Source organism: Oncorhynchus masou, chromosome 21 (genome assembly GCF_036934945.1).
Source record: "Oncorhynchus masou masou isolate Uvic2021 chromosome 21, UVic_Omas_1.1, whole genome shotgun sequence".
Classification (NCBI taxonomy): Eukaryota; Metazoa; Chordata; class Actinopteri; order Salmoniformes; family Salmonidae; genus Oncorhynchus; species Oncorhynchus masou.
In genome coordinates, this window is record NC_088232.1 from 52,280,955 (window position 1) to 52,308,482 (window position 27,528).

At 41.6% G+C, this 27,528-nt stretch overlaps 2 protein-coding genes across 2 annotated transcripts in view; both read left to right on the top strand.

Moving 5' to 3' along the window:
- Positions 1-23,643, top strand: LOC135508503 (zinc finger protein 513-like). The gene is given in 6 exon segments (XM_064928751.1): positions 1-55; positions 571-702; positions 14,679-14,789; positions 20,190-20,822; positions 21,332-21,404; positions 21,406-23,643. Coding segments are annotated over 5 exon segments (1,530 nt in total). The 5' UTR covers positions 1-55; positions 571-662; the 3' UTR covers positions 22,079-23,643.
- A 1,109-nt stretch (positions 23,644-24,752) lies between these two features.
- Positions 24,753-27,528, top strand: part of LOC135507531 (uncharacterized) — a 9,131-nt gene continuing 6,355 nt past the window's right edge. The window contains exon 1 of the mRNA XM_064927039.1: positions 24,753-25,035. Coding sequence (XP_064783111.1) covers positions 24,753-25,035 — 283 coding nt within the window. The remainder of the gene's footprint in view (positions 25,036-27,528) is intronic.

The window sequence follows — 27,528 nt, forward strand, 5'->3', positions numbered from 1 at the left end:
CTCTGACGTCACGCCCCATGAACTCGCAGGATGTACACATTGGACCCTCGAGGAAGTTAGTAAGAGACTATTTTAACCGAAAAAATAAATATATATATTAAACAACAATTTAAGTTGATGTAAAGTTAGCTTGTTGTTTAGGATTTACATTTAACTAAACGTATAGGCTATTTGTGTTGTTGTTGTTTTCTCCTAAATACCGACCATTAGTTAGCGTAGCTGTAGCTATCTATCTAAGTTAGCCAGATGAGTCGCTTCTATCGGACCAATTTCTTCCCAATAGAGCCACAGATAGAACAACTCACTGTATTTTAAATAGAGCTAGCTAACGATGTTCTCAGTTAGACTAACAAACTAGCTAGAATGACAAACTAAGTCAGCCATCCCCCGCATATTTAGCAAGCTAGTTAGCTAACGTGTGTATGTATGTATGTATGTTATGTATGTGTGTGTGTGTGTGTGTGTGTGTGTGTGTGTGTGTGTGTGTGTGTGTGTGTGTGTGTGTGTGAGAGAGAGAGAGAGAGAGAGAGAGAGAGTCTGATGACACTGATGTGTGTTTGTCCTTTGGAGGAAGAGGAATATGACCAGCCTACACGCCGTATAGATCAGTGCTTCGCCACCAGCCCCCAGAGGGAACTGCGACTAACTGACAGCGAGGAAGAATGCCGAGGAGAAAACAGTCAAACCCACAGCCCGTCAAATGTAAGTACAGTTTTATAGCCTTTTCTACCTACTATAGTCATGTTATTGACTGGGTGGCGAAGGAGTTATCACAAAACTAACTAGCTGGTTGTCCTTGAGTTTTCATATATTTCAATGTCTGAGATGAATTGCAACTTGTACCTTCTAGAGGAGTGATGCTTACTAGATCAACTGTAATCCATACTTGTACTGATTTGAATGAAGTCTTGGGTTTGGGTATATATAACTTGGATACAGGATTAGATCATATAGTTACAGAGTTGATGTGTACTTCAATTGTTAAACCTCTGTTAGCTTCCAGAACTGTAATGTCTCGCTCTCTGTCTCGCTCTCTGGCGCTGTCTCTGGCTCTCTCTCTCTGTCTCTGGCTCTCTCTGTCTCTGGCTCTCTCTGTCTCTGGCTCTCTCTGTCTCTGGCTCTCTCTCTCTCTCTCTGTCTCTGTCTCTCTCTCTCTCTGGCTCTCTCTCTGTCTCTGGCTCTCTCTCTGTCTCTGGCTCTCTCTCTCTGGCTCTCTGTCTCTGGCTCTCTCTCTCTCTCTCTCTGGCTCTGGCTCTCTGTCTCTGTCTCTCTCTCTCTCTCTCTGTCTCTGTCTCTCTCTGTCTCTCTGTCTCTGTCTCTCTCTGTCTCTGTCTCTCTCTCTCTCTCTCTCTCTCTCTCATCATGCCTGTGTGCATGGTTGGGTGTCATCCTCCTCTCTACGTCCTCATGAATGTGTGTATCCCATCATGTGTGTGTCATCTCTTCCTCCATTCCTCCTCTCTGCTTCCTGTCTCTACTTCCCCTCCCTGACCTCTCCTCCCTCACTCCTCTCAATCTCCTCCTGCCCCCCCCCTCTTTCACTCACTCTTCCCTTGCTTCCTCCCTTCCTTTCTCTCCCTCCTTCTCCCCTGCCTCTCCTCTTCAATCACCCCACAGTGCTATATTAGTGTGATAAAGGTTATTGTGTATTCCAGTAGACAGTGTAGTATAATGATGGTGTGTATTACAGTAGACAGTGTAGTATAATGATGGTGTGTATTACAGTAGACAGTGTAGTATAATGATGGTGTGTATATTACAGTAGACAGTGTAGTATAATGATGGTGTGTATTACAGTAGTAGTATAATGATGGTGTGTATTACAGTAGACAGTGTAGTATAATGATGGTGTGTATTACAGTAGTAGTATAATGATGGTGTGTATTACAGTAGACGGTGTAGTATAATGATGGTGTGTATTACAGTAGATGGTGTAGTATATTTGATGGTGTGTATTACAGTAGTAGTATAATGATGGTGTGTATTACAGTAGACAGTGTAGTATAATGATGGTGTGTATTACAGTAGACAGTGTAGTATAATGATGGTGTGTATTACAGTAGTAGTATAATGATGGTGTATATTACAGTAGACCGTGTAGTATAATGATGGTGTGTATTACAGTAGACGGTGTAGTATAATGATGGTGTGTATTACAGTAGACAGTGTAGTATAATGATGGTGTGTATTACAGTAGACAGTGTAGTATAATGATGGTGTGTATTACAGTAGACAGTGTAGTATAATGATGGTGTGCATTACAGTAGACAGTGTAGTATAATGATGGTGTGTATTACAGTAGTAGTATAATGATGGTGTATATTACGGAAGACCGTGTAGTATAATGATGGTGTGTATTAGAGTAGATGGTGTAGTATAATGATGGTGTGTATTACAGTAGACAGTGTACATTTACATTTTACATTTAAGTCATTTAGCAGACGCTCTTCTCCAGAGCGATTACAAATTGGTGAATTCACCTTCTGACATCCAGTGGAACAGCCACTTTACAATGATGCATCTAAGTCATTGAGGGGGTGAGTTATAATCCTGATCCTAGTGTATTCCTTGAAGAGGTGGGGTTTCAGGTGTCTCCGGAAGGTGGTGATTGACTCCGCTGTCCTGATGTCGTGAGGGAGTTTGTTCCACCATTGGGGGGCCAGAGCAGTGTAGTTTTGACTGGGCTGATGGTGTACTTCCTCAATGGTAGGGAGTAGAGGCCAGTGTGGATGATAATGCCCTTGCTTGGGTGTAGGGCCTGATCAGAGCCTGGAGGTATGCGGTGCCGTTCCCCTCACAGCTCCGTAGGCAAGCACCATGGTCTTGTAGCGGATGGTGTGTATTGGAAGCCAGTGGAGAGAGCTGAGGAGGGGTGATAAGAACTTGGGAAGGTTGAACACCAGACGGGCTGCGGCGTTCTGGATGAGTTGTAGGGGTTTAATGGCACAGGTGGGAGCCCAGCCAACAGCGAGACAGTGCAGTAATCCAGACGGGAGATGACAAGTGCCTGGATTAGGACCTGCGCCGCTTCCTGTGTGAGGCAGGGTAGTACTCTGCGGATGTTGTAGAGCATGAACCTACAGGAACGGGCCACCGCCATGATGTTGGTTGAGAACGACAGGGTGTTGTCCAGGATCACGATGGTTCTTAGCGCTCTGGGAGGAGGACACAATGGAGTTGTCAACCGTGATGGCGAGATCATGGAACGGGTAGTCCTTCCCCGGGAGGAAGAGCAGCTCCGTCTTGCCGAAGCTTGAGGTGGTGATCCGTCATCCACACTGATATGTCTGCCAGACATGCAGAGATGCGATACCTGGTCATCAGAAGGGGGAAAGGATTAATTGTGTGTGTCTGCATAGCAATGATAGGAGAGACCATGTGAGGTTATGACAGAGCCAAGTGACTTGGTGTATTACGAGAATAGGAGAGGGCCTAGAACAGAGCCCTGGGGGACACCAGTGGTGAGAGCGCGTGGCGAGGAGACAGATTCTCGCCACGCCACCTGGTAGGAGCGACCTGTCAGGTAGGATAATCCAAGCGTGGGCCGCGCCGGAGATGCCCAACTCGGAGAGGGTGGAGAGGAGGATCTGATGGTTCACAGTATCGAAGGCAGCCGATAGGTCTAGAAGGATGAGAGCAGAGGAGAGAGAGTTAGCTTTAATGCGGGTGCCTCCGTGATGCAGAGAAGACAGTCTCAGTATGAATGACTAGTCTTGAAACCTGACTGATTTGGATCAAGAAGGTCATTCTGAGAGAGATAGAGGAGAGCTGGCCAAGGACGGCACGTTCAAGAGTTTTGGAGAGAAAAGAAAGAAGGGATACTGGTCTGTAGTTGTTGACATCGGAGGGATCGAGTGTAGGTTTCTTCAGAAGGGGTGCAACTCTATTCTTGAAGACGGAAGGGACGTAGCCAGCGGTCAGGGATGAGTTGATGAGCGAGGTGAGGTAAGGGAGAAGGTCCCCGGAAATGGTCTGGAGGAGAGAGGAGGGGATAGGGTCGAGCGGGCAGGTTGTTGGGCGGCCGGCCGTCACAAGAAGCGAGATTTCATCTGGAGAGAGAGGGGAGAAAGAGGTCAGAGCACAGGGTAGGGCAGTGTGAGCAGAACCAGCGGTGTCGTTTGACTTAGCAAACGAGGATCGGATGTCGTATTCTTTTCAAAATGGTGGTGTGTCATCTGCAGAGAGGGAGGAGGGGGGGGAGGGGGAGGAGGATTCAGAAGGGAGGAGAAGGTGGCAAAGAGCTTCCTAGGGTTAGAGGCAGATGCTTGGAATTTAGAGTGGTAGAAAGTGGCTTTAGCAGCAGAGACAGAGGAGGAAAATGTAGAGAGGAGGGAGTGAAAGGATGCCAGGTCCGCAGGAGGCGAGTTTTCCTCCATTTCCGCTGGCTGCCCGGAGCTCTGTTCTGTGAGCTCGCAATGAGTCATCGAGCCACGGAGCGGGAGGGGAGGACCGAGCCGGCCTGGAGGATAGGGGACATAGAGAGTCAAAGGATGCAGAAAGGGAAGAGAGGAGGGTTGAGGAGGCAGAGTCAGGAGAAAGGTTGGAGAAGGTATGAGCAGAGGGAAGAGATGAAAGGATGGAAGAGGAAAGAGTATTACGGGGAGAGAGAGCGAAGGTTGGGACGGCGCGATACCATCCGAGTAGGGGCAGTGTGGGAAGTGTTGGATGAGAGCGAGAGGGAAAAGGATACAAGGTAGTGGTCGGAGACTTGGAGGGGAGTTGCAGTGAGGTTAGTGGAAGAACAGCATCTAGTAAAGATGATGGCGTATTGCCTGCCTTGTGAGTATAAGGTGAGAGGGTGAGGTCAAAAGAGGAGAGGAGTGGAAAGAAGGAGGCAGAGAGGAATGAGTCAAAGGTAGACGTGGGGAGGTTAAAGTAGGACTGTGAGAGGTGAGCCGTCCTCAGGAAAGGAGCTTATCAAGGCATCAAGCTCATTGATGAACTCTCCGAGGAACCTGGAGGGCGATAAATGATAAGAATGTTAAGCTTGAAAGGGCTGGTAACTGTGACAGCATGGAATTCAAAGGAGGCGATAGATAGATGGGTAAGGGGAGAGTGAGAATGACCACTTGGGAGAGATGAGGATCCCGTGCCACCACCCCGCTGACCAGAAGCTCTCGGGGTGTGCGAGAACACGTGGGCGGACGAAGAGAGAGCAGTAGGAGTAGCAGTGTTATCTGTGGTGATCCATGTTTCCGTCAGTGCCAGGAAGTCGAGGGACTGGAGGGAGGCATAGGCTGAGATGAACTCTGCCTTGTTGGCCGCAGATCGGCAGTTCCAGAGGCTACCGGAGACCAGGAACTCCACGTGGGTCGTACAGCTGGGACCACCAGATTAGGGTATAACGCGGTGTGGAGCGTTTGTATGGTCTGTGCAGAGAGGAGAGAACAGGGATAGATAGACACATAGTTAACAGGGTACAGAAGAGGCTACGCTAATGCAAAGGAGATTGGAATGACAAGTGGACTACACGTCTCGAATGTTCAGAAAGTTAAGCTTACGTAGCAAGAATCTTATTGACTAAAATGATTGATGAAGTGTAGTATAATGATGGTGTGTATTACAGTAGACAGTGTAGTATAATGATGGTGTGTATTACAGTAGACGGTGTAGTATAATGATGGTGTGTGTAGTATAATGATGGTGTGTATTACAGTAGACAGTGTAGTATAATGATGGTGTGTATTACAGTAGACAGTGTAGTATAATGATGGTGTGTATTATAGTAGACAGTGTAGTATAATGATGGTGTGTATTACAGTAGATGGTGTAGTATAATGATGGTGTGTATTATAGTAGACAGTGTAGTATAATGATGGTGTGTGTAGTATAATGATGGTGTGTATTACAGTAGACAGTGTAGTATAATGATGGTGTGTGTAGTATAATGATGGTGTGTATTACAGTAGTAGTATAATGATGGTGTGTATTACAGTAGACAGTGTAGTATAATGGTGGTGGTGTAGTATAATGATGGTGTGTATTACAGTAGACAGTGTAGTATAATGATGGTGTGTCTAGTATAATTATGGTGTGTATTACAGTAGACAGTGTAGTATAATGATTTTGTGTATTACAGTAGACAGTGTAGTATAATGATGGTGTGTATTATAGTAGACAGTGTAGTATAATGATGGTGTGTATTACAGTAGATAGTGTAGTATAATGATGGTGTGTAGTATAATGATGGTGTGTATTATAGTAGACAGTGTAGTATAATGACTTGGGGCGGCAGGGTAGCCTAGTGGTTAGAGCGTTGGACTAGTAACCGAAAGGTTGCAAGTTCGTAGCTGAAAAGGTACAAATCTGTCGTTTGCCCCTTAACAGGCAGTTAACCCACTGTTCCTAGGCCGTCATTGAAAATAAGAATTTGTTCTTAACTACTTGCCTAGTAAAATAAAGATTTTTTTTAAAATGACGGTGTGTATTATAGTAGAGAGTGTAGTATAATGATGGTGTGTGTAGTATAATGATGGTGTGTATTATAGTAGACAGTGTAGTATAATGATGGTGTGTATTATAGTAGACAGTGTAGTATAATGATGGTGTGTGTAGTATAATGATGGTGTGTATTAGAGTAGACAGTGTAGTATAATGATGGTGTGTATTATAGTAGACAGTGTAGTATAATGATGGTGTGTATTACAGTAGACAGTGTAGTATAATGATGGTGTGTATTACAGTAGACAGTGTAGTATAATGATGGTGTGTATTACAGTAGATGGTGTAGTATAATGATGGTGTGTAGTATAATGATGGTGTGTATTACAGTAGACAGTGTAGTATAATGATGGTGTGTATTATAGTAGACAGTGTAGTATAATGATGGTGTGTAGTATAATGATGGTGTGTATTACAGTAGACAGTGTAGTATAATGATGGTGTGTATTACAGTAGACAGTGTAGTATAATGATGGTGTGTATTACAGTAGACAGTGTAGTATAATGATGGTGTGTATTACAGTAGACAGTGTAGTATAATGATGGTGTGTATTACAGTAGACAGTGTAGTATAATGATGGTGTGTGTAGTATAATGATGGTGTGTATTACAGTAGATGGTGTAGTATAATGATGGTGTGTATTATAGTAGACAGTGTAGTATAATGATGGTGTGTATTATAGTAGACAGTGTAGTATAATGATGGTGTGTATTACAGTAGACCGTGTAGTATAATGATGGTGTGTATTACAGTAGATGGTGTAGTATAATGATGGTGTGTATTATAGTAGACAGTGTAGTATTATGATGGTGTGTAGTATATTGATGGTGTGTATTACAGTAGATGGTGTAGTATAATGATGGTGTGTATTATAGTAGACAGTGTAGTATAATGATGGTGTGTATTATAGTAGACAGTGTAGTATAATGATGGTGTGTAGTATAATGATGGTGTGTATTACAGTAGACAGTGTAGTATAATGATGGTGTGTATTACAGTAGACAGTGTAGTATTATGATGGTGTGTAGTATATTGATGGTGTGTATTACAGTAGATGGTGTAGTATAATGATGGTGTGTATTATAGTAGACAGTGTAGTATAATGATGGTGTGTATTACAGTAGTAGTATAATGATTGTGTGTATTACAGTAGACAGTGTAGTATAATGATGGTGTGTATTACAGTAGTAGTATAATGATGGTGTGTATTACAGTAGACAGTGTATTATAATGATGGTGTGTATTCCAGTAGACAGTGTAGTATAATGATGGTGTGTATTACAGTAGACAGTGTAGTATAATGATGGTGTGTATTACAGTAGTAGTATAATGATTGTGTGTATTACAGTAGACAGTGTAGTATAATGATGGTGTGTATTACAGTAGATGGTGTAGTATAATGATGGTGTGTATTATAGTAGACAGTGTAGTATAATGATGGTGTGTATTACAGTAGTAGTATAATGATGGTGTGTATTACAGTAGTAGTATAATGATGGTGTGTATTACAGTAGACGGTCTAATATAATGATGGTGTGTATTACAGTAGTAGTATAATGATGGTGTGTATTATAGTAGACAGTGTAGTATAATGATGGTGTGTATTACAGTAGACAGTGTAGTATAATGATGGTGTGTATTATAGTAGACAGTGTAGTATAATGATGGTGTGTATTACAGTAGACAGTGTAGTATAATGATGGTGTGTATTACAGTAGACAGTGTAGTATAATGATGGTGTGTATATTATAGTAGACAGTGTAGTATAATGATGGTGTGTATATAATGATGTATTATAGACAGTGTAGTATAATGATGGTGTGTATTACAGTAGACGATGTAGTATAATGATGGTGTATATTACAGTAGACAGTGTAGTATAATGATGGTGTGTATTACAGTAGTAGTATAATGATGGTGTGTATTACAGTAGACAGTGTAGTATAATGATGGTGTATATTACAGTAGACAGTGTAGTATAATGATGCTGTGTGTGGTATAATGATGTTGTGTATTACAGTAGACAGTGTAGTATAATGATGGTGTGTATTACAGTAGACAGTGTAGTATAATGATGGTGTGTATTACAGTAGACAGTGTAGTATAATGATGGTGTGTATATAATGATGGTGTGTATTACAGTAGACAGTGTAGTATAATGATTGTGTGTATTACAGTAGACAGTGTAGTATAATGATGTTGTGTATTACAGTAGACGGTGTAGTATAATGATGGTGTGTGTAGTATAATGATGGTGTGTATTACAGTAGACAGTGTAGTATAATGATGGTGTGTATTATAGTAGACAGTGTAGTATAATGATGGTGTGTATTACAGTAGACAGTGTAGTATAATGATGGTGTGTGTAGTATAATGATGGTGTGTATTACAGTAGACAGTGTAGTATAATGATGGTGTGTATTACAGTAGACAGTGTAGTATAATGATGGTGTGTATTACAGTAGACAGTGTAGTATAATGATGGTGTGTATTACAGTAGACCGTGTAGTATAATGATGGTGTGTATTACAGTAGATGGTGTAGTATAATGATGGTGTGTATTATAGTAGACAGTGTAGTATTATGATGGTGTGTAGGGTAGCAGTGGTTAGACAGTGTTGGACTAGTAACCGATTGCAAGTTCGAATCCCGATGACAAGGTACAAATCTGTTGTTCTGTGAACAGGCAGTTAACAATGATGGTGTTGTAAAAATAAGAATTTGTTCTTAACCTTCTTGCCTAGTAAAATAAAGTATAAATGATGGTGTGTATTATAGTAGACAGTGTAGTATAATGATGGTGTGTAGTATATTGATGGTGTGTATTACAGTAGACTGTGTAGTATAATGATGGTGTGTATTACAGTAGACAGTGTAGTATAATGATGGTGTGTATTACAGTAGACAGTGTAGTATAATGATGGTGTGTATTACAGTAGACAGTGTAGTATAATGATGGTGTGTATTATAGTAGACAGTGTAGTATAATGATGGTGTGTGTAGTATAATGATGGTGTGTATTACAGTAGACAGTGTAGTATAATGATGGTGTGTCTAGTATAATGATGGTGTGTATTACAGTAGACAGTGTAGTATAATGATGGTTGTGTGTTACAGTAGACAGTGTAGTATAATGATGGTGTGTATTATAGTAGACAGTGTAGTATAATGATGGTGTGTATTACAGTAGACAGTGTAGTATAATGATGGTGTGTGTAGTATAATGATGGTGTGTATTATAGTAGACAGTGTAGTATAATGATGGTGTGTATTGGACTAGTAACAGTGTAGTATAATGATGTCGTTTTGTTAACAGGCAGTTAACCCATGGTGTTCCTAGGCATTGAAAATAAGAATTTGTTCTTAACTGACTTGTAGTATAATGATGGTGTGTATTATAGTAGACAGTGTAGTATAATGATGGTGTGTATTAGTATAATGATGGTGTGTATTACAGTAGACAGTGTAGTATAATGATGGTGTGTATTATAGTAGACAGTGTAGTATAATGATGGTGTGTATTATAATGATGGTGTGTATTACAGTAGATGGTGTAGTATAATGATGGTGTGTATTATAGTAGACAGTGTAGTATAATGATGGTGTGTATTACAGTAGACAGTGTAGTATAATGATGGTGTGTATTACAGTAGACAGTGTAGTATAATGATGGTGTGTATTAGAGTAGACAGTGTAGTATAATGATGGTGTGTATATAATGATGGTGTGTATTACAGTAGACAGTGTAGTATAATGATGGTGTGTATTACAGTAGACGGTGTAGTATAATGATGGTGTGTATTACAGTAGACAGTGTAGTATAATGATGGTGTGTATTACAGTAGACAGTGTAGTATAATGATGGTGTGTATTACAGTAGACGGTGTAGTATAATGATGGTGTGTGTAGTATAATGACGGTGTGTATTACAGTAGACAGTGTAGTATAATGATGGTGTGTATTACAGTAGACAGTGTAGTATAATGATGGTGTGTATTACAGTAGACAGTGTAGTATAATGATGGTGTGTATTACAGTAGACGGTGTAGTATAATGATGGTGTGTATTACAGTAGACAGTGTAGTATAATGATGGTGTGTATTACAGTAGTAGTATAATGATGGTGTGTATTACAGTAGACAGTGTAGTATAATGATGGTGTGTGTAGTATAATGATGGTGTGTATTACAGTAGACAGTGTAGTATAATGATGGTGTGTATTACAGTAGACAGTGTAGTATAATGATGGTGTGTAGTATAATGATGGTGTGTATTACAGTAGACAGTGTAGTATAATGATGGTGTGTATTACAGTAGACAGTGTAGTATAATGATGGTGTGTATTACAGTAGACAGTGTAGTATAATGATGGTGTGTGTTATAATGATGGTGTGTATTACAGTATACAGTGTAGTATAATGATGGTGTGTATTATAGTAGACAGTGTAGTATAATGATGGTGTGTATTACAGTAGACAGTGTAGTATAATGAAGGTGTGTGCAGTATAATGATGGTGTGTATTACAGTAGACTGTGTAGTATAATGATGGTGTGTATTACAGTAGACAGTGTAGTATAATGATGGTGTGTATTATAGTATACGGTGTAGTATAATGATGGTGTGTATTACAGTAGACAGTGTAGTATAATGATGGTGTGTATTACAGTAGATGGTGTAGTATAATGATGGTGTGTATTATAGTAGACAGTGTAGTATAATGACTTGGGGCGGCAGTAGAGTGGTTAGTAGGACTATAATGATGGTTGTATTAATCCCGAGTGACAAGTGTACAAATCTGTGGTTCTGCCCCTGAACAGACAGTTAACACACCGTTTCTAGTGTAGTATAATGATGGTTCTTAACCTTCTTGCAGTAAAATAAAGTGTATTTTTTTTTAAATGATGGTGTGTATTATAGTAGACAGTGTAGTATAATGATGGTGTGTGTAGTATAATGATGGTGTGTATTACAGTAGACAGTGTAGTATAATGATGGTGTGTATTACAGTAGACAGTGTAGTATAATGATGGTGTGTATTACAGTAGACAGTGTAGTATAATGATGGTGTGTATTACAGTAGACAGTGTAGTATAATGATGGTGTGTATTATAGTAGACAGTGTAGTATAATGATGGTGTGTGTAGTATAATGATGGTGTGTATTACAGTAGACAGTGTAGTATAATGATGGTGTGTCTATTATAATGATGGTGTGTATTACAGTAGACAGTGTAGTATAATGATTTTGTGTGTTACAGTAGACAGTGTAGTATAATGATGGTGTGTATTATAGTAGACAGTGTAGTATAATGATGGTGTGTATTACAGTAGACAGTGTAGTATAATGATGGTGTGTAGTATAATGATGGTGTGTATTATAGTAGACAGTGTAGTATAATGACTTGGGGCGGCATACAGGACAGTAGCCTAGTGGTTAGATTACTAGTAACCGACAGGTTGCAAGTTCGATAAGCTGATGGTACAAATCTGTCGTTTTGCCCCTTAACAGGCAGTTAACCCACTGTTCCTAGTATAAAATAAGAATTTGTTCTTAACTACTTGCCTAGTAAAATAAAGTATTTTTTTTTAAATGACGGTGTGTATTATAGTAGACAGTGTAGTATAATGATGGTGTGTGTAGTATAATGATGGTGTGTATTACAGTAGACAGTGTAGTATAATGATGGTGTGTATTACAGTAGACAGTGTAGTATAATGATGGTGTGTGTAGTATAATGATGGTGTGTATTAGAGTAGACAGTGTAGTATAATGATGGTGTGTATTATAGTAGACAGTGTAGTATAATGATGGTGTGTATTACAGTAGACAGTGTAGTATAATGATGGTGTGTATTACAGTAGACAGTGTAGTATAATGATGGTGTGTATATAATGATGGTGTGTATTACAGTAGACAGTGTAGTATAATGATGGTGTGTATTACAGTAGACAGACATAATGATGTAGTATAATGATGGTGTGTATTACAGTAGACAGTGTAGTATAATGATGGTGTGTATTACAGTAGACAGTGTAGTATAATGATGGTGTGTATTACAGTAGACAGTGTAGTATAATGATGGTGTGTATTACAGTAGACAGTGTAGTATAATGATGGTGTGTATAATGATGGTGTGTATTACAGTAGACAGTGTAGTATAATGATGGTGTGTATTACAGTAGACAGTGTAGTATAATGATGGTGTGTATTACAGTAGACGGTGTAGTATAATGATGGTGTGTATTACAGTAGACAGTGTAGTATAATGATGGTGTGTATTACAGTAGACAGTGTAGTATAATGATGGTGTGTATTACAGTAGACAGTGTAGTATAATGATGGTTACAGTAGACAGTGTAGTATAATGATGGTGTGTATTACAGTAGACAGTGTAGTATAATGATGGTGTGTATTACAGTAGACAGTGTAGTATAATGATGGTGTGTAGTATAATGATGGTGTGTATTACAGTAGACAGTGTAGTATAATGATGTTGTGTATTACAGTAGACAGTGTAGTATAATGATGGTGTGTGTAGTATAATGATGGTGTGTATTACAGTAGTAGTATAATGATGGTGTGTATTATAGTAGACAGTGTAGTATAATGATGGTGTGTATTACAGTAGACAGTGTAGTATAATGATGGTGTGTGTAGTATAATGATGGTGTGTATTACAGTAGACTGTGTAGTATAATGATGGTGTGTATTACAGTAGACAGTTTAGTATAATGATGGTGTGTATTATAGTATACGGTGTAGTATAATGATGGTGTGTATTACAGTAGACAGTGTAGTATAATGATGGTGTGTATTACAGTAGATGGTGTAGTATAATGATGGTGTGTATTATAGTAGACAGTGTAGTATAATGATGGTGTGTAGGTAGCCTAGTGGTTAGACGTTGTATAACCGATGGTTGTATTAATCAGTAGACAAGTGTAGTATAATGATGGTGTGAATTAACAGTTTCTAGTAGTATAATGATGGTTCTTAACCTTATTGTAGTAAAATAAAGTATAAATGATGGTGTTTATTATAGTAGACAGTGTAGTATAATGATGGTGTGTGTAGTATAATGATGGTGTGTATTACAGTAGTAGTATAATGATGGTGTGTATTATAGTAGACAGTGTAGTATAATGATGGTGTGTATTACAGTAGACAGTGTAGTATAATGATGGTGTGTGTAGTATAATGATGGTGTGTATTACAGTAGACAGTGTAGTATAATGATGGTGTGTATTACAGTAGACAGTGTAGTATAATGATGGTGTGTATTACAGTAGACAGTGTAGTATAATGATGGTGTGTATTACAGTAGACAGTGTAGTATAATGATGGTGTGTATTACAGTAGACAGTGTAGTATAATGATGGTGTGTATTATAGTAGACAGTGTAGTATAATGATGGTGTGTATTACTAGTAGTAGAATCCCGAGTGTCTGTCGTTCTGCCCCTGAGTATAATGATGGTTCTTAACCTTCTTGCCTAGTAAAATAAAGGTAGTATAGTAGACAGTGTAGTATAATGATGGTGTGTGTAGTATAATGATGGTGTGTATTACAGTAGACAGTGTAGTATAATGATGGTGTGTATTACAGTAGACAGTGTAGTATAATGATGGTGTGTATTCCAGTAGACAGTGTAGTATAATGATGGTGTGTATTACAGTAGACAGTGTAGTATAATGATGGTGTGTATTACAGTAGACAGTGTAGTATAATGATGGTGTGTATTATAGTAGACAGTGTAGTATAATGATGGTGTGTGTAGTATAATGATGGTGTGTATTACAGTAGACAGTGTAGTATAATGATGGTGTGTATTACAGTAGACAGTGTAGTATAATGATGGTGTGTATTCCAGTAGACAGTGTAGTATAATGATGGTGTGTATTAGAGTAGACAGTGTAGTATAATGATGGTGTGTATTACAGTAGACAGTGTAGTATAATGATGGTGTGTATTACAGTAGACAGTGTAGTATAATGATGGTGTGTATTACAGTAGACAGTGTAGTATAATGATGGTGTGTATTAGAGTAGACAGTGTAGTATAATGATGGTGTGTATTACAGTAGACAGTGTAGTATAATGATGGTGTGTATTACAGTAGACAGTGTAGCATAATGATGTGTGTGTGTGTGTGTGTGTGTGTGTGTGTGTGTGTGTGTGTGTGTGTGTGTGTGTGTGTGTGTGTGTGTGTGTGTGTGTGTGTGTGTGAGATATAGTAGACGGTGTGGAGTGTGAACCAGGATGCCTGGTTCTGGACAGTGACTTCCTGCTTAGTGGAGAGCTCTGTGAGTTTGGAGACACAGAGATCATGGGGCTGGACAGAGACACAGGTCAGACACACACACGCTTACACATATACACAAACACGGACCAACTTGATCTCATAGTTTCACTTCGAAATTATGGATGAACGTTTATTTTGTGATGCATTAGTTCTGCGCGGTTACAGGTTTAATTCCACATGGAAAATGGGTTTACTTTCGAACGGTAAACGTGGTATAATTCCGGATGGTAAAACAGGGTTAATTAGTTAAAATAGAAACAACTCGAAAGTTGTTGAAGCCTAGGTATTAAGTCCGAGGGGTTAACCCTCTAGAGTCTATGTCCACGCCCCGTGGGAATTCTATTAGCATAATAAAACAATCCCCATTTAAAATCCATCAGTTTAAGCTCGAGATATCACCTTTTGTTTGCATTGGATTGCGTCTCAATCCACGGCATCTGCCGATGTCTCCCTTCCCCATCTGCAGTGAAAGGTGACAGAGCTCGAGCGGTGTTTGTCAGACCAAGAGACGTCCTGAAAATCATTATTCTCACAAAATTGGTTTTGTAACATCCGAATGGTTTGGCCTTCTAAAAACTATTATGAAAAGACGAGACTCTCACAAACATGACGGTGTTCTCTGTTTTTTTTTTCTCTACGACCCCCACAAGAGTCTTGGGAGCCGTGTGAAGCCGGTCGCGCTGATTTGCCAACCTCTGTCTGTGGCGAACAGTTTGGGTTACACACTAATATGGGCCGTCTATGGAAAGGTGAGACTCATGTGGGTGTCTTTTGCTCTAGGACACCCACAGGCCTCACAGAACTTGTCTGAAGGTTCGCCTGCACCAGTTGAAAACATGTATGAAATAATATATAGAGACTATTTAGTGACAAAAATAAGGGGTGTAAAAAAAAATTAAAAAAAATAAACATATATTATTTATGTTTCCTGATCTTTCTTATATCTCTCAGATATAGGACAGACACTTCAGGACAAACTTATTTTTGATTTTGTTTCTGTTCCATGTAGTGAATATGGTATTCAATGCGTTTCAATGGGCTAATAGATGTGTGGCCAAATTATAATTTTTCATCAAATAATATTTTCTTTTTTTAATTCAAGGTTCCTTAAACTTCTAACTCAAATAGCTAAATGATCCTTGGTATGACCTTCTGAAAACAACTCCATATAGCTTAGTACAACCCCCCGGCTTGGACAGGGCTTAGTCTGTAGAGGGTTAAGGGTTGGCCTCGGGGGTTTGGGGAATGTGCTGTTTCCATCAAGTATCATCTAGAGCATTGTGAACTGGAGTGGTCAGAGCAGCATGCTTCGGTCTAATGCCACGTTCAAAACAACTGAGAACTGTGAAAAGTACGAGGTCAAATCATGACGGAGGTGATCTTCAAGTTGGAAAGTCAGAACTCTAGAAAGAGGCCAGAGTTCCTGAGTTGAATTCTGAGTTCAAAACAAAAAAAATTCCTTCCCAGTCGGAGCGCATTTTTTCTACCCCAGAGTTCCCGAGTTGTTTTGAATACAGCATAAGCAGCGCTCTTCGCCGCCGAGCATCACACCAGTGCTCTGCAATAGTTTTCAAAACATTTTATATATATTTTTTGTAGGTCGATATTGATGTCCTCAGGACCTTTTCAGATGTCCGCAATAGAATGCTATTTCTAGGGACCAATAGAATGCCATGTCTAGGAACCAATAGAATGCTATTTCTAGGAACCAATAGAATGCTATTTCTTGGAACCAATAGAATGCTATTTCTAGGAACCAATAGAATGCTATTTCTAGGAACTATTAATAGAATGCTATTTCGAGGAACCAATAGAATGCTATTTCAAGGGACCAATAGAATGCTATTTCTAGGGACCGGTAGAATGCTATTTCTAGGAACCAATTGAATGCTATTTCTAGGAACCAATAGAATGCTATTTCTAGGAACCAATAGAATGCTATTTCTAGGAACCAATAGAATGCTATTTCTAGGAACCAATAGAATGCTATTTCTAGGGACCAATAGAATGCTATTTCTAGGAACCAATAGAATGCTATTTCTAGAACCAATAGAATGCTATTTCTAGGAACCAATAGAATGCTATTTCTAAGAACCAATAGAATGCTATTTCTAGGAACCAATAGAATGCTATTTCTATGCTATTTCTAGGAGAATGCTATTTCTAGAACCAATAGAATGCTATTTCTAGGAACCAATAGAATGCTATTTCTAGGAACCAATAGAATGCTATTTCTAGGAACCAATAGAATGCTATTTCTAGGAACCAATAGAATGCTATTTCTAGGAACCAATAGAATGCTATTTCTAGGGACCAATAGAATGCTATTTCTAGGAACCAATAGAATGCTATTTCTAGGAACCAATAGAATGAACCAATAGAATGCTATTTCTAGGCTATTTCTAGGAACAATAGAATGCTATTTCTAGGAACCAGAATGCTATTTCTAGAACCAATTGAATGCTATTTCTAGGAACCAATAGAATGCTATTTCTAGGAACCAATAGAATGCTATTTCTAGGAACCAATTTATTTCTAGGAACCAATAGAATGCTATTTCTAGGAACCAATAGCATGCTATTTCTAGGGACCAATAGAATGCTATTTCTAGGGACCAATAGAATGCTATTTCTAGGAACCAATAGAATGCTATTTCTAGGAACCAATAGAATGCTATTTCTAAGAACCAATAAAATGCTATTTCTAGGAACCAGTAGCATGCTATTTCTAGGCACCAATAGAATGCTATTTCTAGGAACCAATAGAATGCTATTTCTAGGAACTAATAGAATGCTGTTTCTAGGAACCAATAGAATGCTATTTCTAGGAACCAATAGAATGCTATTTCTAGGAACCAATAGAATGCTATTTCTAGGAACCAATAGAATGCTATTTCTAGGAACCAATATAATGCTATTTCTAGGAACCAATAGAATGCTATTTCTAGGAACCAATAAAATGCTATTTCTAGGAACCAATAGAATGCTGTTTCTAGGAACCAATAGAATGCTATTTCTAGGAACCAATATAATGATATTTCTAGGAACCAATAGAATGCTATTTCTAGGAACCAATAGAATGCTATTTCTAGGAACCAATAGAATACTATTTCTAGGAACCAATAGAATGCTATTTCTAGGAACCAATAGAATGCTATTTCTAGGAACCAATAGAATGCTATTTCTAGGAACCAATAGAATGCTATTTCTAGGAACCAATAGAATGCTATTTCTAGGAACCAATAGAATGCTATTTCTAGGAACCAATAGAATGCTATTTCTAGGGACCAATAGAATACTATTTCTAGGAACCAATAGAATGCTATTTCTAGGGACTAATAGAATGCTATTTCTAGGAACCAATAGAATGCTATTTCTAGGAACCAATAGAATGCTATTTCTAGGAACCAATAGAATGCTATTTCTAGGAACCAATAGAATGCTATTTCTAGGGACTAATAGAATGCTATTTCTAGGAACCAATAGAATGCTATTTCTAAGAACCAATAGAATGCTATTTCTAGTGACCAATAGGATGCTTTTTTTAGTGACCAGGCTGACACTGACAAGTGCACAGACACACACTTACAGTGCATTCGGAAAAAATTTTAAAATATTCTAAAATGTATTAAATAATTTTTTCCCCTCATCAATCTAAACACAATACCCCATTTAAAAAAATAGGTTTTTAGACATTTTTGCAAATGTAAAAAAACAAAACTGAAATATCAGATTTACATAAGTATTCATACCCTTTACTCAGTATTTTGTTGAAGCATCTTTGACAGCGATTACAGCATCGAGTCTTCTTGGGTATGACGCTACAAACTTGTCACACCTGTATTTAGGGAGTTTCTCCCATTCTTCTCTGCAGATCCTCTCAAGCTCTGTCGGGTTGGATGGGAGGTCTCTCCAGAGATGTTCGATCGGTTTCTGGTTGGGCCACTCAAGGACATTGAGACTTTTCCCAAAGCCACTCCTACATTGTCTTGGCTGTGTGCTTAGGTTCATTGTCCTGTTGGAAGGTGAACCCTAGCCCCAGTCTGAAGTCCTGAGCAAGAATCTCTTTGTACTTTGCTCCGTTCATCTTTCCGTCGATCCTGACCAGTCTCTCAGTCCCTGCCACTGAAAATCATCCATGCTTCACCGTAGGGATGGTATTGGCCAGATGCTGAGCGGTGCCTTGTTTCCTCCAGTTGTGACATTTGGCATTCAAGCCAAAGAGTTCAATCTTGGTTTCATCAGACCAGCGAATCTTGTTTCTCGTGATCTGAGAGTCTTTAGGTGCCTTTTGGCAAACTCCAAGCTGGCAGCCATGTGCCTTTTACTGAGGAGTGGCTTCCGTCTGGCCACTCTACCATAAAGGCCTGATTGGTGGAGTGCTGCGGAGATGGTTGTCCTTCTGGAAGGTTCTCCCATCTCCGCAGAGGAACTCTGGAGCTCTGTCAGAGTGACCATTGGATTCTTGGTCGCCTCCCTGACCAAGGCCCTTCTCCCCCGATTGCTCAGTTTAGCCGGACGGCCAGTTCCAGGAAGAGTTTTGGTGGTTCCAAACTTCTTCCATTTAAGAATGATGGAGGCCACTGTGTCTTTGGGGACCTTCAATAATGTTGTAGAAACATTTCAAGGATGATCGACGGAAACAGGATGCACCTGAGCTTAATGTTGAGTCTCATCGCAAAGGGTCTGAATACTAATGTAAATAAGGTATTTCTGTATTTTTATTTTTGTATAAATTTGCAAACATTTCTAAACCTGTTTTCGCTTTGTCATTATGGGGTATTGTGTGCAGATGGAGGAATTTCTTTCATTTAATCCATTTTAGAGGCTGTGACTTAACAAAACGTGGAAAAAGTCCAGGGGTCTGAATACCTTCTCAATGCACTGATCATGGTTTTACGAGTCCTTGACCAAATGCTGTTGTATGCTCCTTCTCTCTCTCTCTCCCTCCTTCTCTCTCTCTCCCTCCTTCTCTCTCTCTCCTCCCTCTCTCACTCTTCCCTCTCTCACTCTTCCCTCTCTCTCTCTCTCTCTCTCCTCTCTCTCTCTCTCTCTCTCTCCCTCCTTCTCTCTCTCTCTCCCTCCTTCTCTCTCTCTCTCTCTCCCTCCTCTCTCTCTCCATCCTTCTCTCTCTCTCCCTCCTTCTCTCTCTCACTCTTCCCTCTCTCCCTCCTCCTTCTCTCTCTCCCTCCTCTCTCTCCTTCCTTCTCTCTCTCTCTCTCTCTCTCCCTCCTTCTCTCTCTCTCTCCATCCTTCTCTCTCCCTCCTCCTTCTCTCTCTCCCTCCTTCTCTCTCTCTCTCCATCCTTCTCTCTCTCCCTCCTTCTCTCTCTCACTCTTCCCTCTCTCCCTCCTCCTTCTCTCTCTCCCTCCTTCTCTCTCTCCCTCCTCTCTCTCTCTCCCTCCTTCTCCTTCTCTCTCTCACTCTTCCCTCTCTCTCTCTATCAGGTATGACAGTGTTCTCTCTAAGTGATGATGGCACCAGCCTTACAGCTTCGGGTGACTCAGCCTTCCCAGCATTCCTCTCCTGTAAGGGGTGCCGCCAATTGATGGGGGCCGACCTTGACCTGGGAGCAGGACTTGACTTGGGGGCGGGACTCTACTGCCTGAGCTGCGAAGAGGGCCTCCAATCAGAATCACACACAGCCATGGAGGATACCTCACAGGGGGAGGAGTCAACCCCGGCTGTCCAATCCAGTGGGGGGAAGAACAGGAAGAGGAAGAGGAGTAAGGCGGGTGATGAAGAAGCCTGTATGAAGGTGTACACGTGTTCTCTGTGTAGTTTCTCCTCTCGCTACTCCAACCATCTCAAACGCCACATGAGAACCCATGATGGAGAGAAGCCCTACCGCTGTCCCCACTGCCCCTACGCCTCTACACAGAGGGTCAACCTGCAGAGACACACACGCACACACACCGGGGAGAAGCCCTACCTCTGCAACGCCTGCAGCTATGCCTGTAGTTCCCTGGGGAACCTGCGGAGGCACCAGCGCTCGCACAGCCAGGAGCCTCAGCCGCAACGCACACACACACTGAAGAGACGCGGCAGACGAAAACACACACACAGAGAAAATGGTGAAGGTAAGGGCATACAGTCAGGCGAGTACACGCACACACACACACGCACACGCACGCACGCGCGCACACACACACACACACACACGCACACACTGAAGAGACGTGGCAGACGAAAACACACACACAGAGAAAACGGTGAAGGTAAGGGCATACAGTCAGGCGAGTACACACACACACACACGCACACACACACACACATACACACACAGAGGTAATATGTTCCAGAGAAGAGGATGGTTTCTTTTGAAAGTTCTAGTCTGTAGCTCAGAGTGAAAGGAGAAGTGTTGGTTAACTTCCTGAAAGTGCAGTTTAAAAAGAGGAAGAAGCTCTGTTTGGTTGGCTGGTTACTGAACTAAAGGTTGTGTGTGTGTGTGTGTGTGTGTGTGTGTGTGTGTGTGTGTGTGTGTGTGTGTGTGTGTGTGTGTGTGTGTGTGTGTGTGTGTGTGTGTGTGTGTGTGTGTGTGTGTGTGTGTGTGTGTGTGTGTGTGTGTGTGCGCTGTTCTCTCCTCCAGATGCCGTTTTGTCAGTGTGTGTGAGGGAGGACTCTGATTTCCTCCAGTCCCTAGGGGGGGTCGCCTCTCCCTCCCTCCCCCTCCGCCCCTCTCCCTGACCTCCTCTTCCCCCTCTGTTGTCGCTCCTGTGGCCTCACCCTGGAAGGAGAGGCGGAGGGCAGAGGACAGATGTGTGGTCAATGTTCTGAGTTTGTCCTCTCTAAGGATGTAGGCTCCTCCAGCCCCACTGACACAGACTCGCACACAGTCCGGCCGGGGGCCAGTAAGCTGTACCGCTGCCCTCTCTGCCCCTTCCTCTCCCTCTACCCCAACCACCTGGCCCGACACGCCCACACCCACAGCGGGGAGAAGCCCCACCGCTGCCCCCAGTGCCCTTACGCCTCGGCCCACCTGGACAACCTGAAACGCCACCTCCGGGTCCACACGGGGGAGAAGCCCTACCGCTGTCCCCAGTGCTCGTACGCCTGCGGGAACCTGGCCAACCTGAGGCGCCATGAGAGGATTCACTCTGGAGCCAAGCCGTTCCACTGCTCTGTGTGTGGCTACAGCTGTAACCAGAGTATGAACCTGAAGAGACACATGTTGAGACACACGGGGGAGAAGCCCTATGGCTGTGCTGAGTGTGACTACACTACGGGACACTGGGACAACTACAAACGCCATCAGAGGAAACACGGACACAACACACACAGCTGGGACAAACACACACACCAGGACACTACAGCAGACAGCAACACACAGCACTGAGACACACACACACACTCCACTGAGACACACACACACTCCACTGAGACACACACACACTCCACTGAGACACACACACACTCCACTGAGTCACACACACACACACACACACCACTGAGACACACACACACTCCACTGAGACACTCACACTCCACTGAGACACACACACACACACACACACACACCACTGAGACACACACACACTCCACTGAGACACACACACTCCACTGAGACACACACACACACACACACACCACTGAGACACACACACACACACACCACTGAGACACACACACACACACACACACCACTGAGACACACACACACACACACACCACTGAGACACACACACACACCACTGAGACACACACACACACACCACTGAGACACACACACACCACTGAGACCCACACAGCACTGAGACACACACAGCACTGAGACATACACACACACACACACTCCACTGAGACACACACACACACACCACTGAGACACACACAGCACTGAGACACACACACACACAGCACTGACACACACACACACACACAGCACTGAGACACACAGCACTGAGACACACACACAGCACTGAGACACACACACAGCACTGAGACACACACACATACACACACAGCACTGAGACACACACACAGCACTGACACATACACACACCTCTCCCTGGTTATGGTTCCTTGAATTCAGTGTTGGTCTGTGGTCGTGTGTGTGTGTGTGTGTGCGCGTGTGCGTGTGTGTGTGTGTGTTACAATGGTAACCCCCGACCCCTATCTCTGCTCTCCCTCAGAGGGGCGGGACTTATCTCAGGAACCTTTTAGAGGCGGAGCTACATGTGCTGGTTTCCTGGATCTGAACACTGCACTGGCCTTAGGGCATTAAATAGTGTTCCTGTGGGATTCAAGATTCATCCTTTTTTTTTTTTGAATGGTTAAGTGTTGTTTTTAATAAAGTAGATGCGTTGTTTGAAAATTGTATGTTTTGATTGAGATTTAGGCCATTTCTAAATTGTATATTCCTAAAACAAAAATCAGTAAAGAATGTAATTGTGAAACAGATAAAGAGTTTATTTTTGCAACAAATTCTGATATATTTTAGTTGATTTGAACAATGTTTCTCAGAAAATAGTATTGTGTTGGCAGACATCACGTTGTATTCTCATTGGAGATGATGCCGAGCACACAGTAGCAGTTTCAACATGTTTAGAAACAGAAATGGAGAGTTTGAAGCCTTGTCCATTTGGCTCTTCGTAAATACTCCCATGTTGATTGTAAGGCTACTCAGAGAACAGACAGGGCCCCTGCTGATTGTAAGGCTACTCAGAGAACAGACAGGACCCCTGCCGATTGTAAGGCTACTCAGAGAACAGACAGGGCCCCTGCTGATTGTAAGGCTACTCAGAGAACAGACAGGACCCCTGCCGATTGTAAGGCTACTCAGAGAACAGACAGGGCCCCTGCCGATTGTAAGGCTACTCAGAGAACAGACAGGACCACATTAACTGTCTGTACATTGTGCCTTCTACATCTCTCGTACTGAAATAAAATCTTTTGACTGAAGTGTTTTGCTTTTTGTAGGTTTTGTACTCGTGATAGGACTGGTGATGGTCGTCTTTCTTTTGAGGTATGTCTTTCTGTCAAGTTAGATGATAATGAAATATATATATACACACACACACACACACACACACACACACACACACACACACACACACACACACACACACACACACACACACACACACACACACACACACACACACACACACACACACACACACACACACACACACACACACACACACACACAGTCAGGTCGGTAGGTATTTGGACAGTGACACAATTTGCATCATTTTTGGGTCATTGTCCATCTGCACTGTGAAGCGTCGTCCAATGAGTTCTGAAGCTTTTGGCTGAATCTGAGCAGATAATTACATTAGCCCCAAACACTTCAGAATTCATCCTGCTGTTTTTGTCAGCAGTCACATCATCACTAAATACAAGGGAAGCAGTTCCATTGGCAGCCATACATGCCCACCCCATAACACCACCTCCACCATGCTTCACAGATGAGGTGGTATGCTTCAGATCATGAGCAGTTCCTTCCCTTCTCCATAACACCACCTCCAACATGCTTCACAGATGAGATGGTATGCTTCAGATTATGAGCAGTTCCTTCCCTTCTCCATAACACCACCTCCACCATGCTTCCCAGATGATTCTGGTCCAAGTTTGAGCAGTTTGTTCTCCATAACACCACCTCCACCATTTCATAGATGAGGTTGTTCCAGAACTGAGCAGCATAACACCACCTCCACCATGCTTTTGAAGTGGTATGCTTAATCTGGTCTTCCTGTTTTTGTGAAATGGTTTACATCTTGTGTATTTAGAACTGGTGAAGTCTTCTCTTGATTGTTGACTTTCCCTACATAGACCTTCCTCCTGGAGCGTGTTGTTGACCTGGCCGACTGTTGTGAAAAGGGCTTTTCTTCACCAGGGAAACTATTCTGTCATCCACCACAGTTGTTTTCCGTGGTCTTCCGGGCCTTCTGGTGTTCCTGAGCTCACCAGTGTGTTCTTTCCTTTTAAGAATGTACAAAATAGTTGATTTGGCCACACCTAATGTTTTTGCTATCACTCTGAAGGATTTGTTTTGATTTGTCAGCCTAATGACGGCTTGCTTCACTGGCAGTGACAGCTCTCTGGACTTCATATTGAGGGTTTGTTTCACTGGCAGTGACAGCTCTCTGGACTTCATATTGAGGGCTTGCTTCACTGGCAGTGACAGCTCTCTGGACTTCATATTGAGGGCTTGCTTCACTGGCAGTGACAGCTCTCTGGACTTCATATTGAGGGCTTGCTTCACTGGCAGTGACAGCTCTCTGGACTTCATATTGAGGGCTTGCTTCACTGGCAGTGACAGCTCTCTGGACTTCATATTGAGGGTTAACAGTAACAGATTCCAAATGCCAAAATGCCACACTTGAAATCAACTCTAGACCTTTTCTCTTCTTACCAAATTAACTAATGAGGTAATAACACACACCTGGCCACGGAACACCTGAGCAACCAATTGTCCAATTACTTTTGATCCCTTAGAAAAGGGGAGGGCCACATATAAAAAGTGCTGTAATTTCTACACCATTCACCCGATTTGGATGGAAATCCCCTCAAATTAAAGCTAAAAGTGCACTTTAAACTCACATTTCAACTCCAATATGCTGTTGTAGACAGCCAAAATAATAATAACTTGGTCAATGTCCAAATATTTATGGACCTGACTGTATATATCTATTTACACTTTTTTTTACTACATGATTCCATATGTGTTATTTCATAGTTTTGATGTCTTCACTATGATTTTACAATGTAGAAAATAGTAAAGAAAAAAAAAACTTGAATGTCCAAACTTTTTATACACTGCTCAAAAAATAAAGGGAACACTAAAATAACACATCCTAGATCTGAATGAATGAAATATTCTTAATAAATACTTTTTTCTTTACGTAGTTGAATGTGCTGACAACAAAATCACACAAAAATGATCAATGGAAATCAAATTGATCAACTCATGGAGGTCTGGATTTGGAGTCACACTCAAAATTAAAGTGGAAAACCACACTACCACACTACAAGCTGATCCAACTTTGATGTAATGTCCTTAAAACAAGTCAAAATGAGGCTCAGTAGTGTGTGTGACCTCCACGTGCCTGTATGACCTTCCTACAACGCCTGGGCATGCTCCTGATGAGGTGGCGGATGGTCTCCTGAGGGATCTCCTCCCAGACCTGGACTAAAGCATCCGCCAACTCCTGGACAGTCTGTGGTGCAACGTGGCGTTGGTGGATGGAGTGAGACATGATGTCCCAGATATGCTCAATTGGATTCAGGTCTGGGGAACGGGCGGGCCAGTCCATAGCATCAATGCCTTCCTCTTGCAGGAACTGCTGACACACTCCAGCCACATGAGGTCTAGTATTGTCTTGCATTAGGAGGAACCCAGGGCCAACCGCACCAGCATATGGTCTCACAAGAGGTCTGAGGATCTCATCTCGGTACCTAATGGCAGTCAGGCTTCCTCTGGCGAAGTACATGGAGGGCTGTGCAGCCCCCATAAGAAATGCCACCCCACACCATGACTGACCCACTGCCAAACCGGTCATGCTGGAGGATGTTGCAGGCAGCAGAACGTTCTCCACGGCGTTGGTGTATCACTGCAGAAGGCTGTGGTAGCCATGCTGGTTAAGTGTGCCTTGAATTCTAAATAAATCACTAACAGTGTCACCAGCAAAGCACCCCCACACCATCACACCTCCTCCATGCTTCACGGTGGGAACCACACATGCAGACATCTGTTCGCCTACTCTGCGTCTCACAAAGACACGGTGGTTGGAACCAAAAATCTCAAATTTAGACAGATTTCCAACAATCTAATGTCCATTGCTCGTGTTTCTTGGCACAAGCAAGTCTCTTCTTCTAATTGGTGTCCTTTTAGTAGTAGTTTTTTCTTTTGCAGCAAGACGACCATGGAGGCCTGATTCACACAGTCTTCTCTGAACAGTTGATGTTGAGATGTGTCTGTTACTCGAACTCTGAAGCAGAGTCTGGTAACTCTAATGAACTTCTCCTCTGCAGCAGAGGTATCTCTGGATCTTCCTTTCCTGTGGTGGTCCTCAGTTTCAGCACTTGATGGTTTCTGCGACTCCACTTGAAGGAACTTTCTTGAAATGTTCCATATTGACTGACCTTCATGTCTTAAAGTAATGATGGACTGTCGTTTCTCTTTGCTTATTTGAGCTGTTCTTGCCATAATATGGACTTGGACTTTTACAAAATAGGGCTATCTTCTGTATGCTACTAATTGTCTCAAACGCATTAAGAAGGAAAGAAATTCCACAAATTATCTTTTAACAAGGCAGACCTGTTAATTAAAATGCATTCCAGGTGACAACCTCATGAAGCTGTTTGAGAGAATGCCAAGAGTGTGCAAAGCTGTCATCAAGGCAAATGGTGGCTACTTTCAAGAATCTCAAATATTAAATATATTTAGATTTATTTAACGCATTTTTTGGTTACTACATGATTCAATATGTGTTATTTCTGTCTAGTTTAGGGTGTGTCAACAGGTGTTTCCTGATGAAGAAGAATAGATTTAATGCGGGGGGGGCTCATATTGTCAGGGTCCCCTATGCAAAACATGACTGAGATAATCTCTCAGATCATCTCCACATGCTCTTTTGTCTGTGTGTGAACTGATTTTCAACGCACACAGAAGAACCAACACAGCTAACACCATGGGCCTGGTACGATGCTACTTTTCTGTTATTTTAGATCATTACTATACCTGGTAGGATACTTCATATAATTACTATACCTGGTAGGATACTTCAGATCATTACTATACCTGGTAGGATACTACTTCATATACCTTACTATAGGATACTT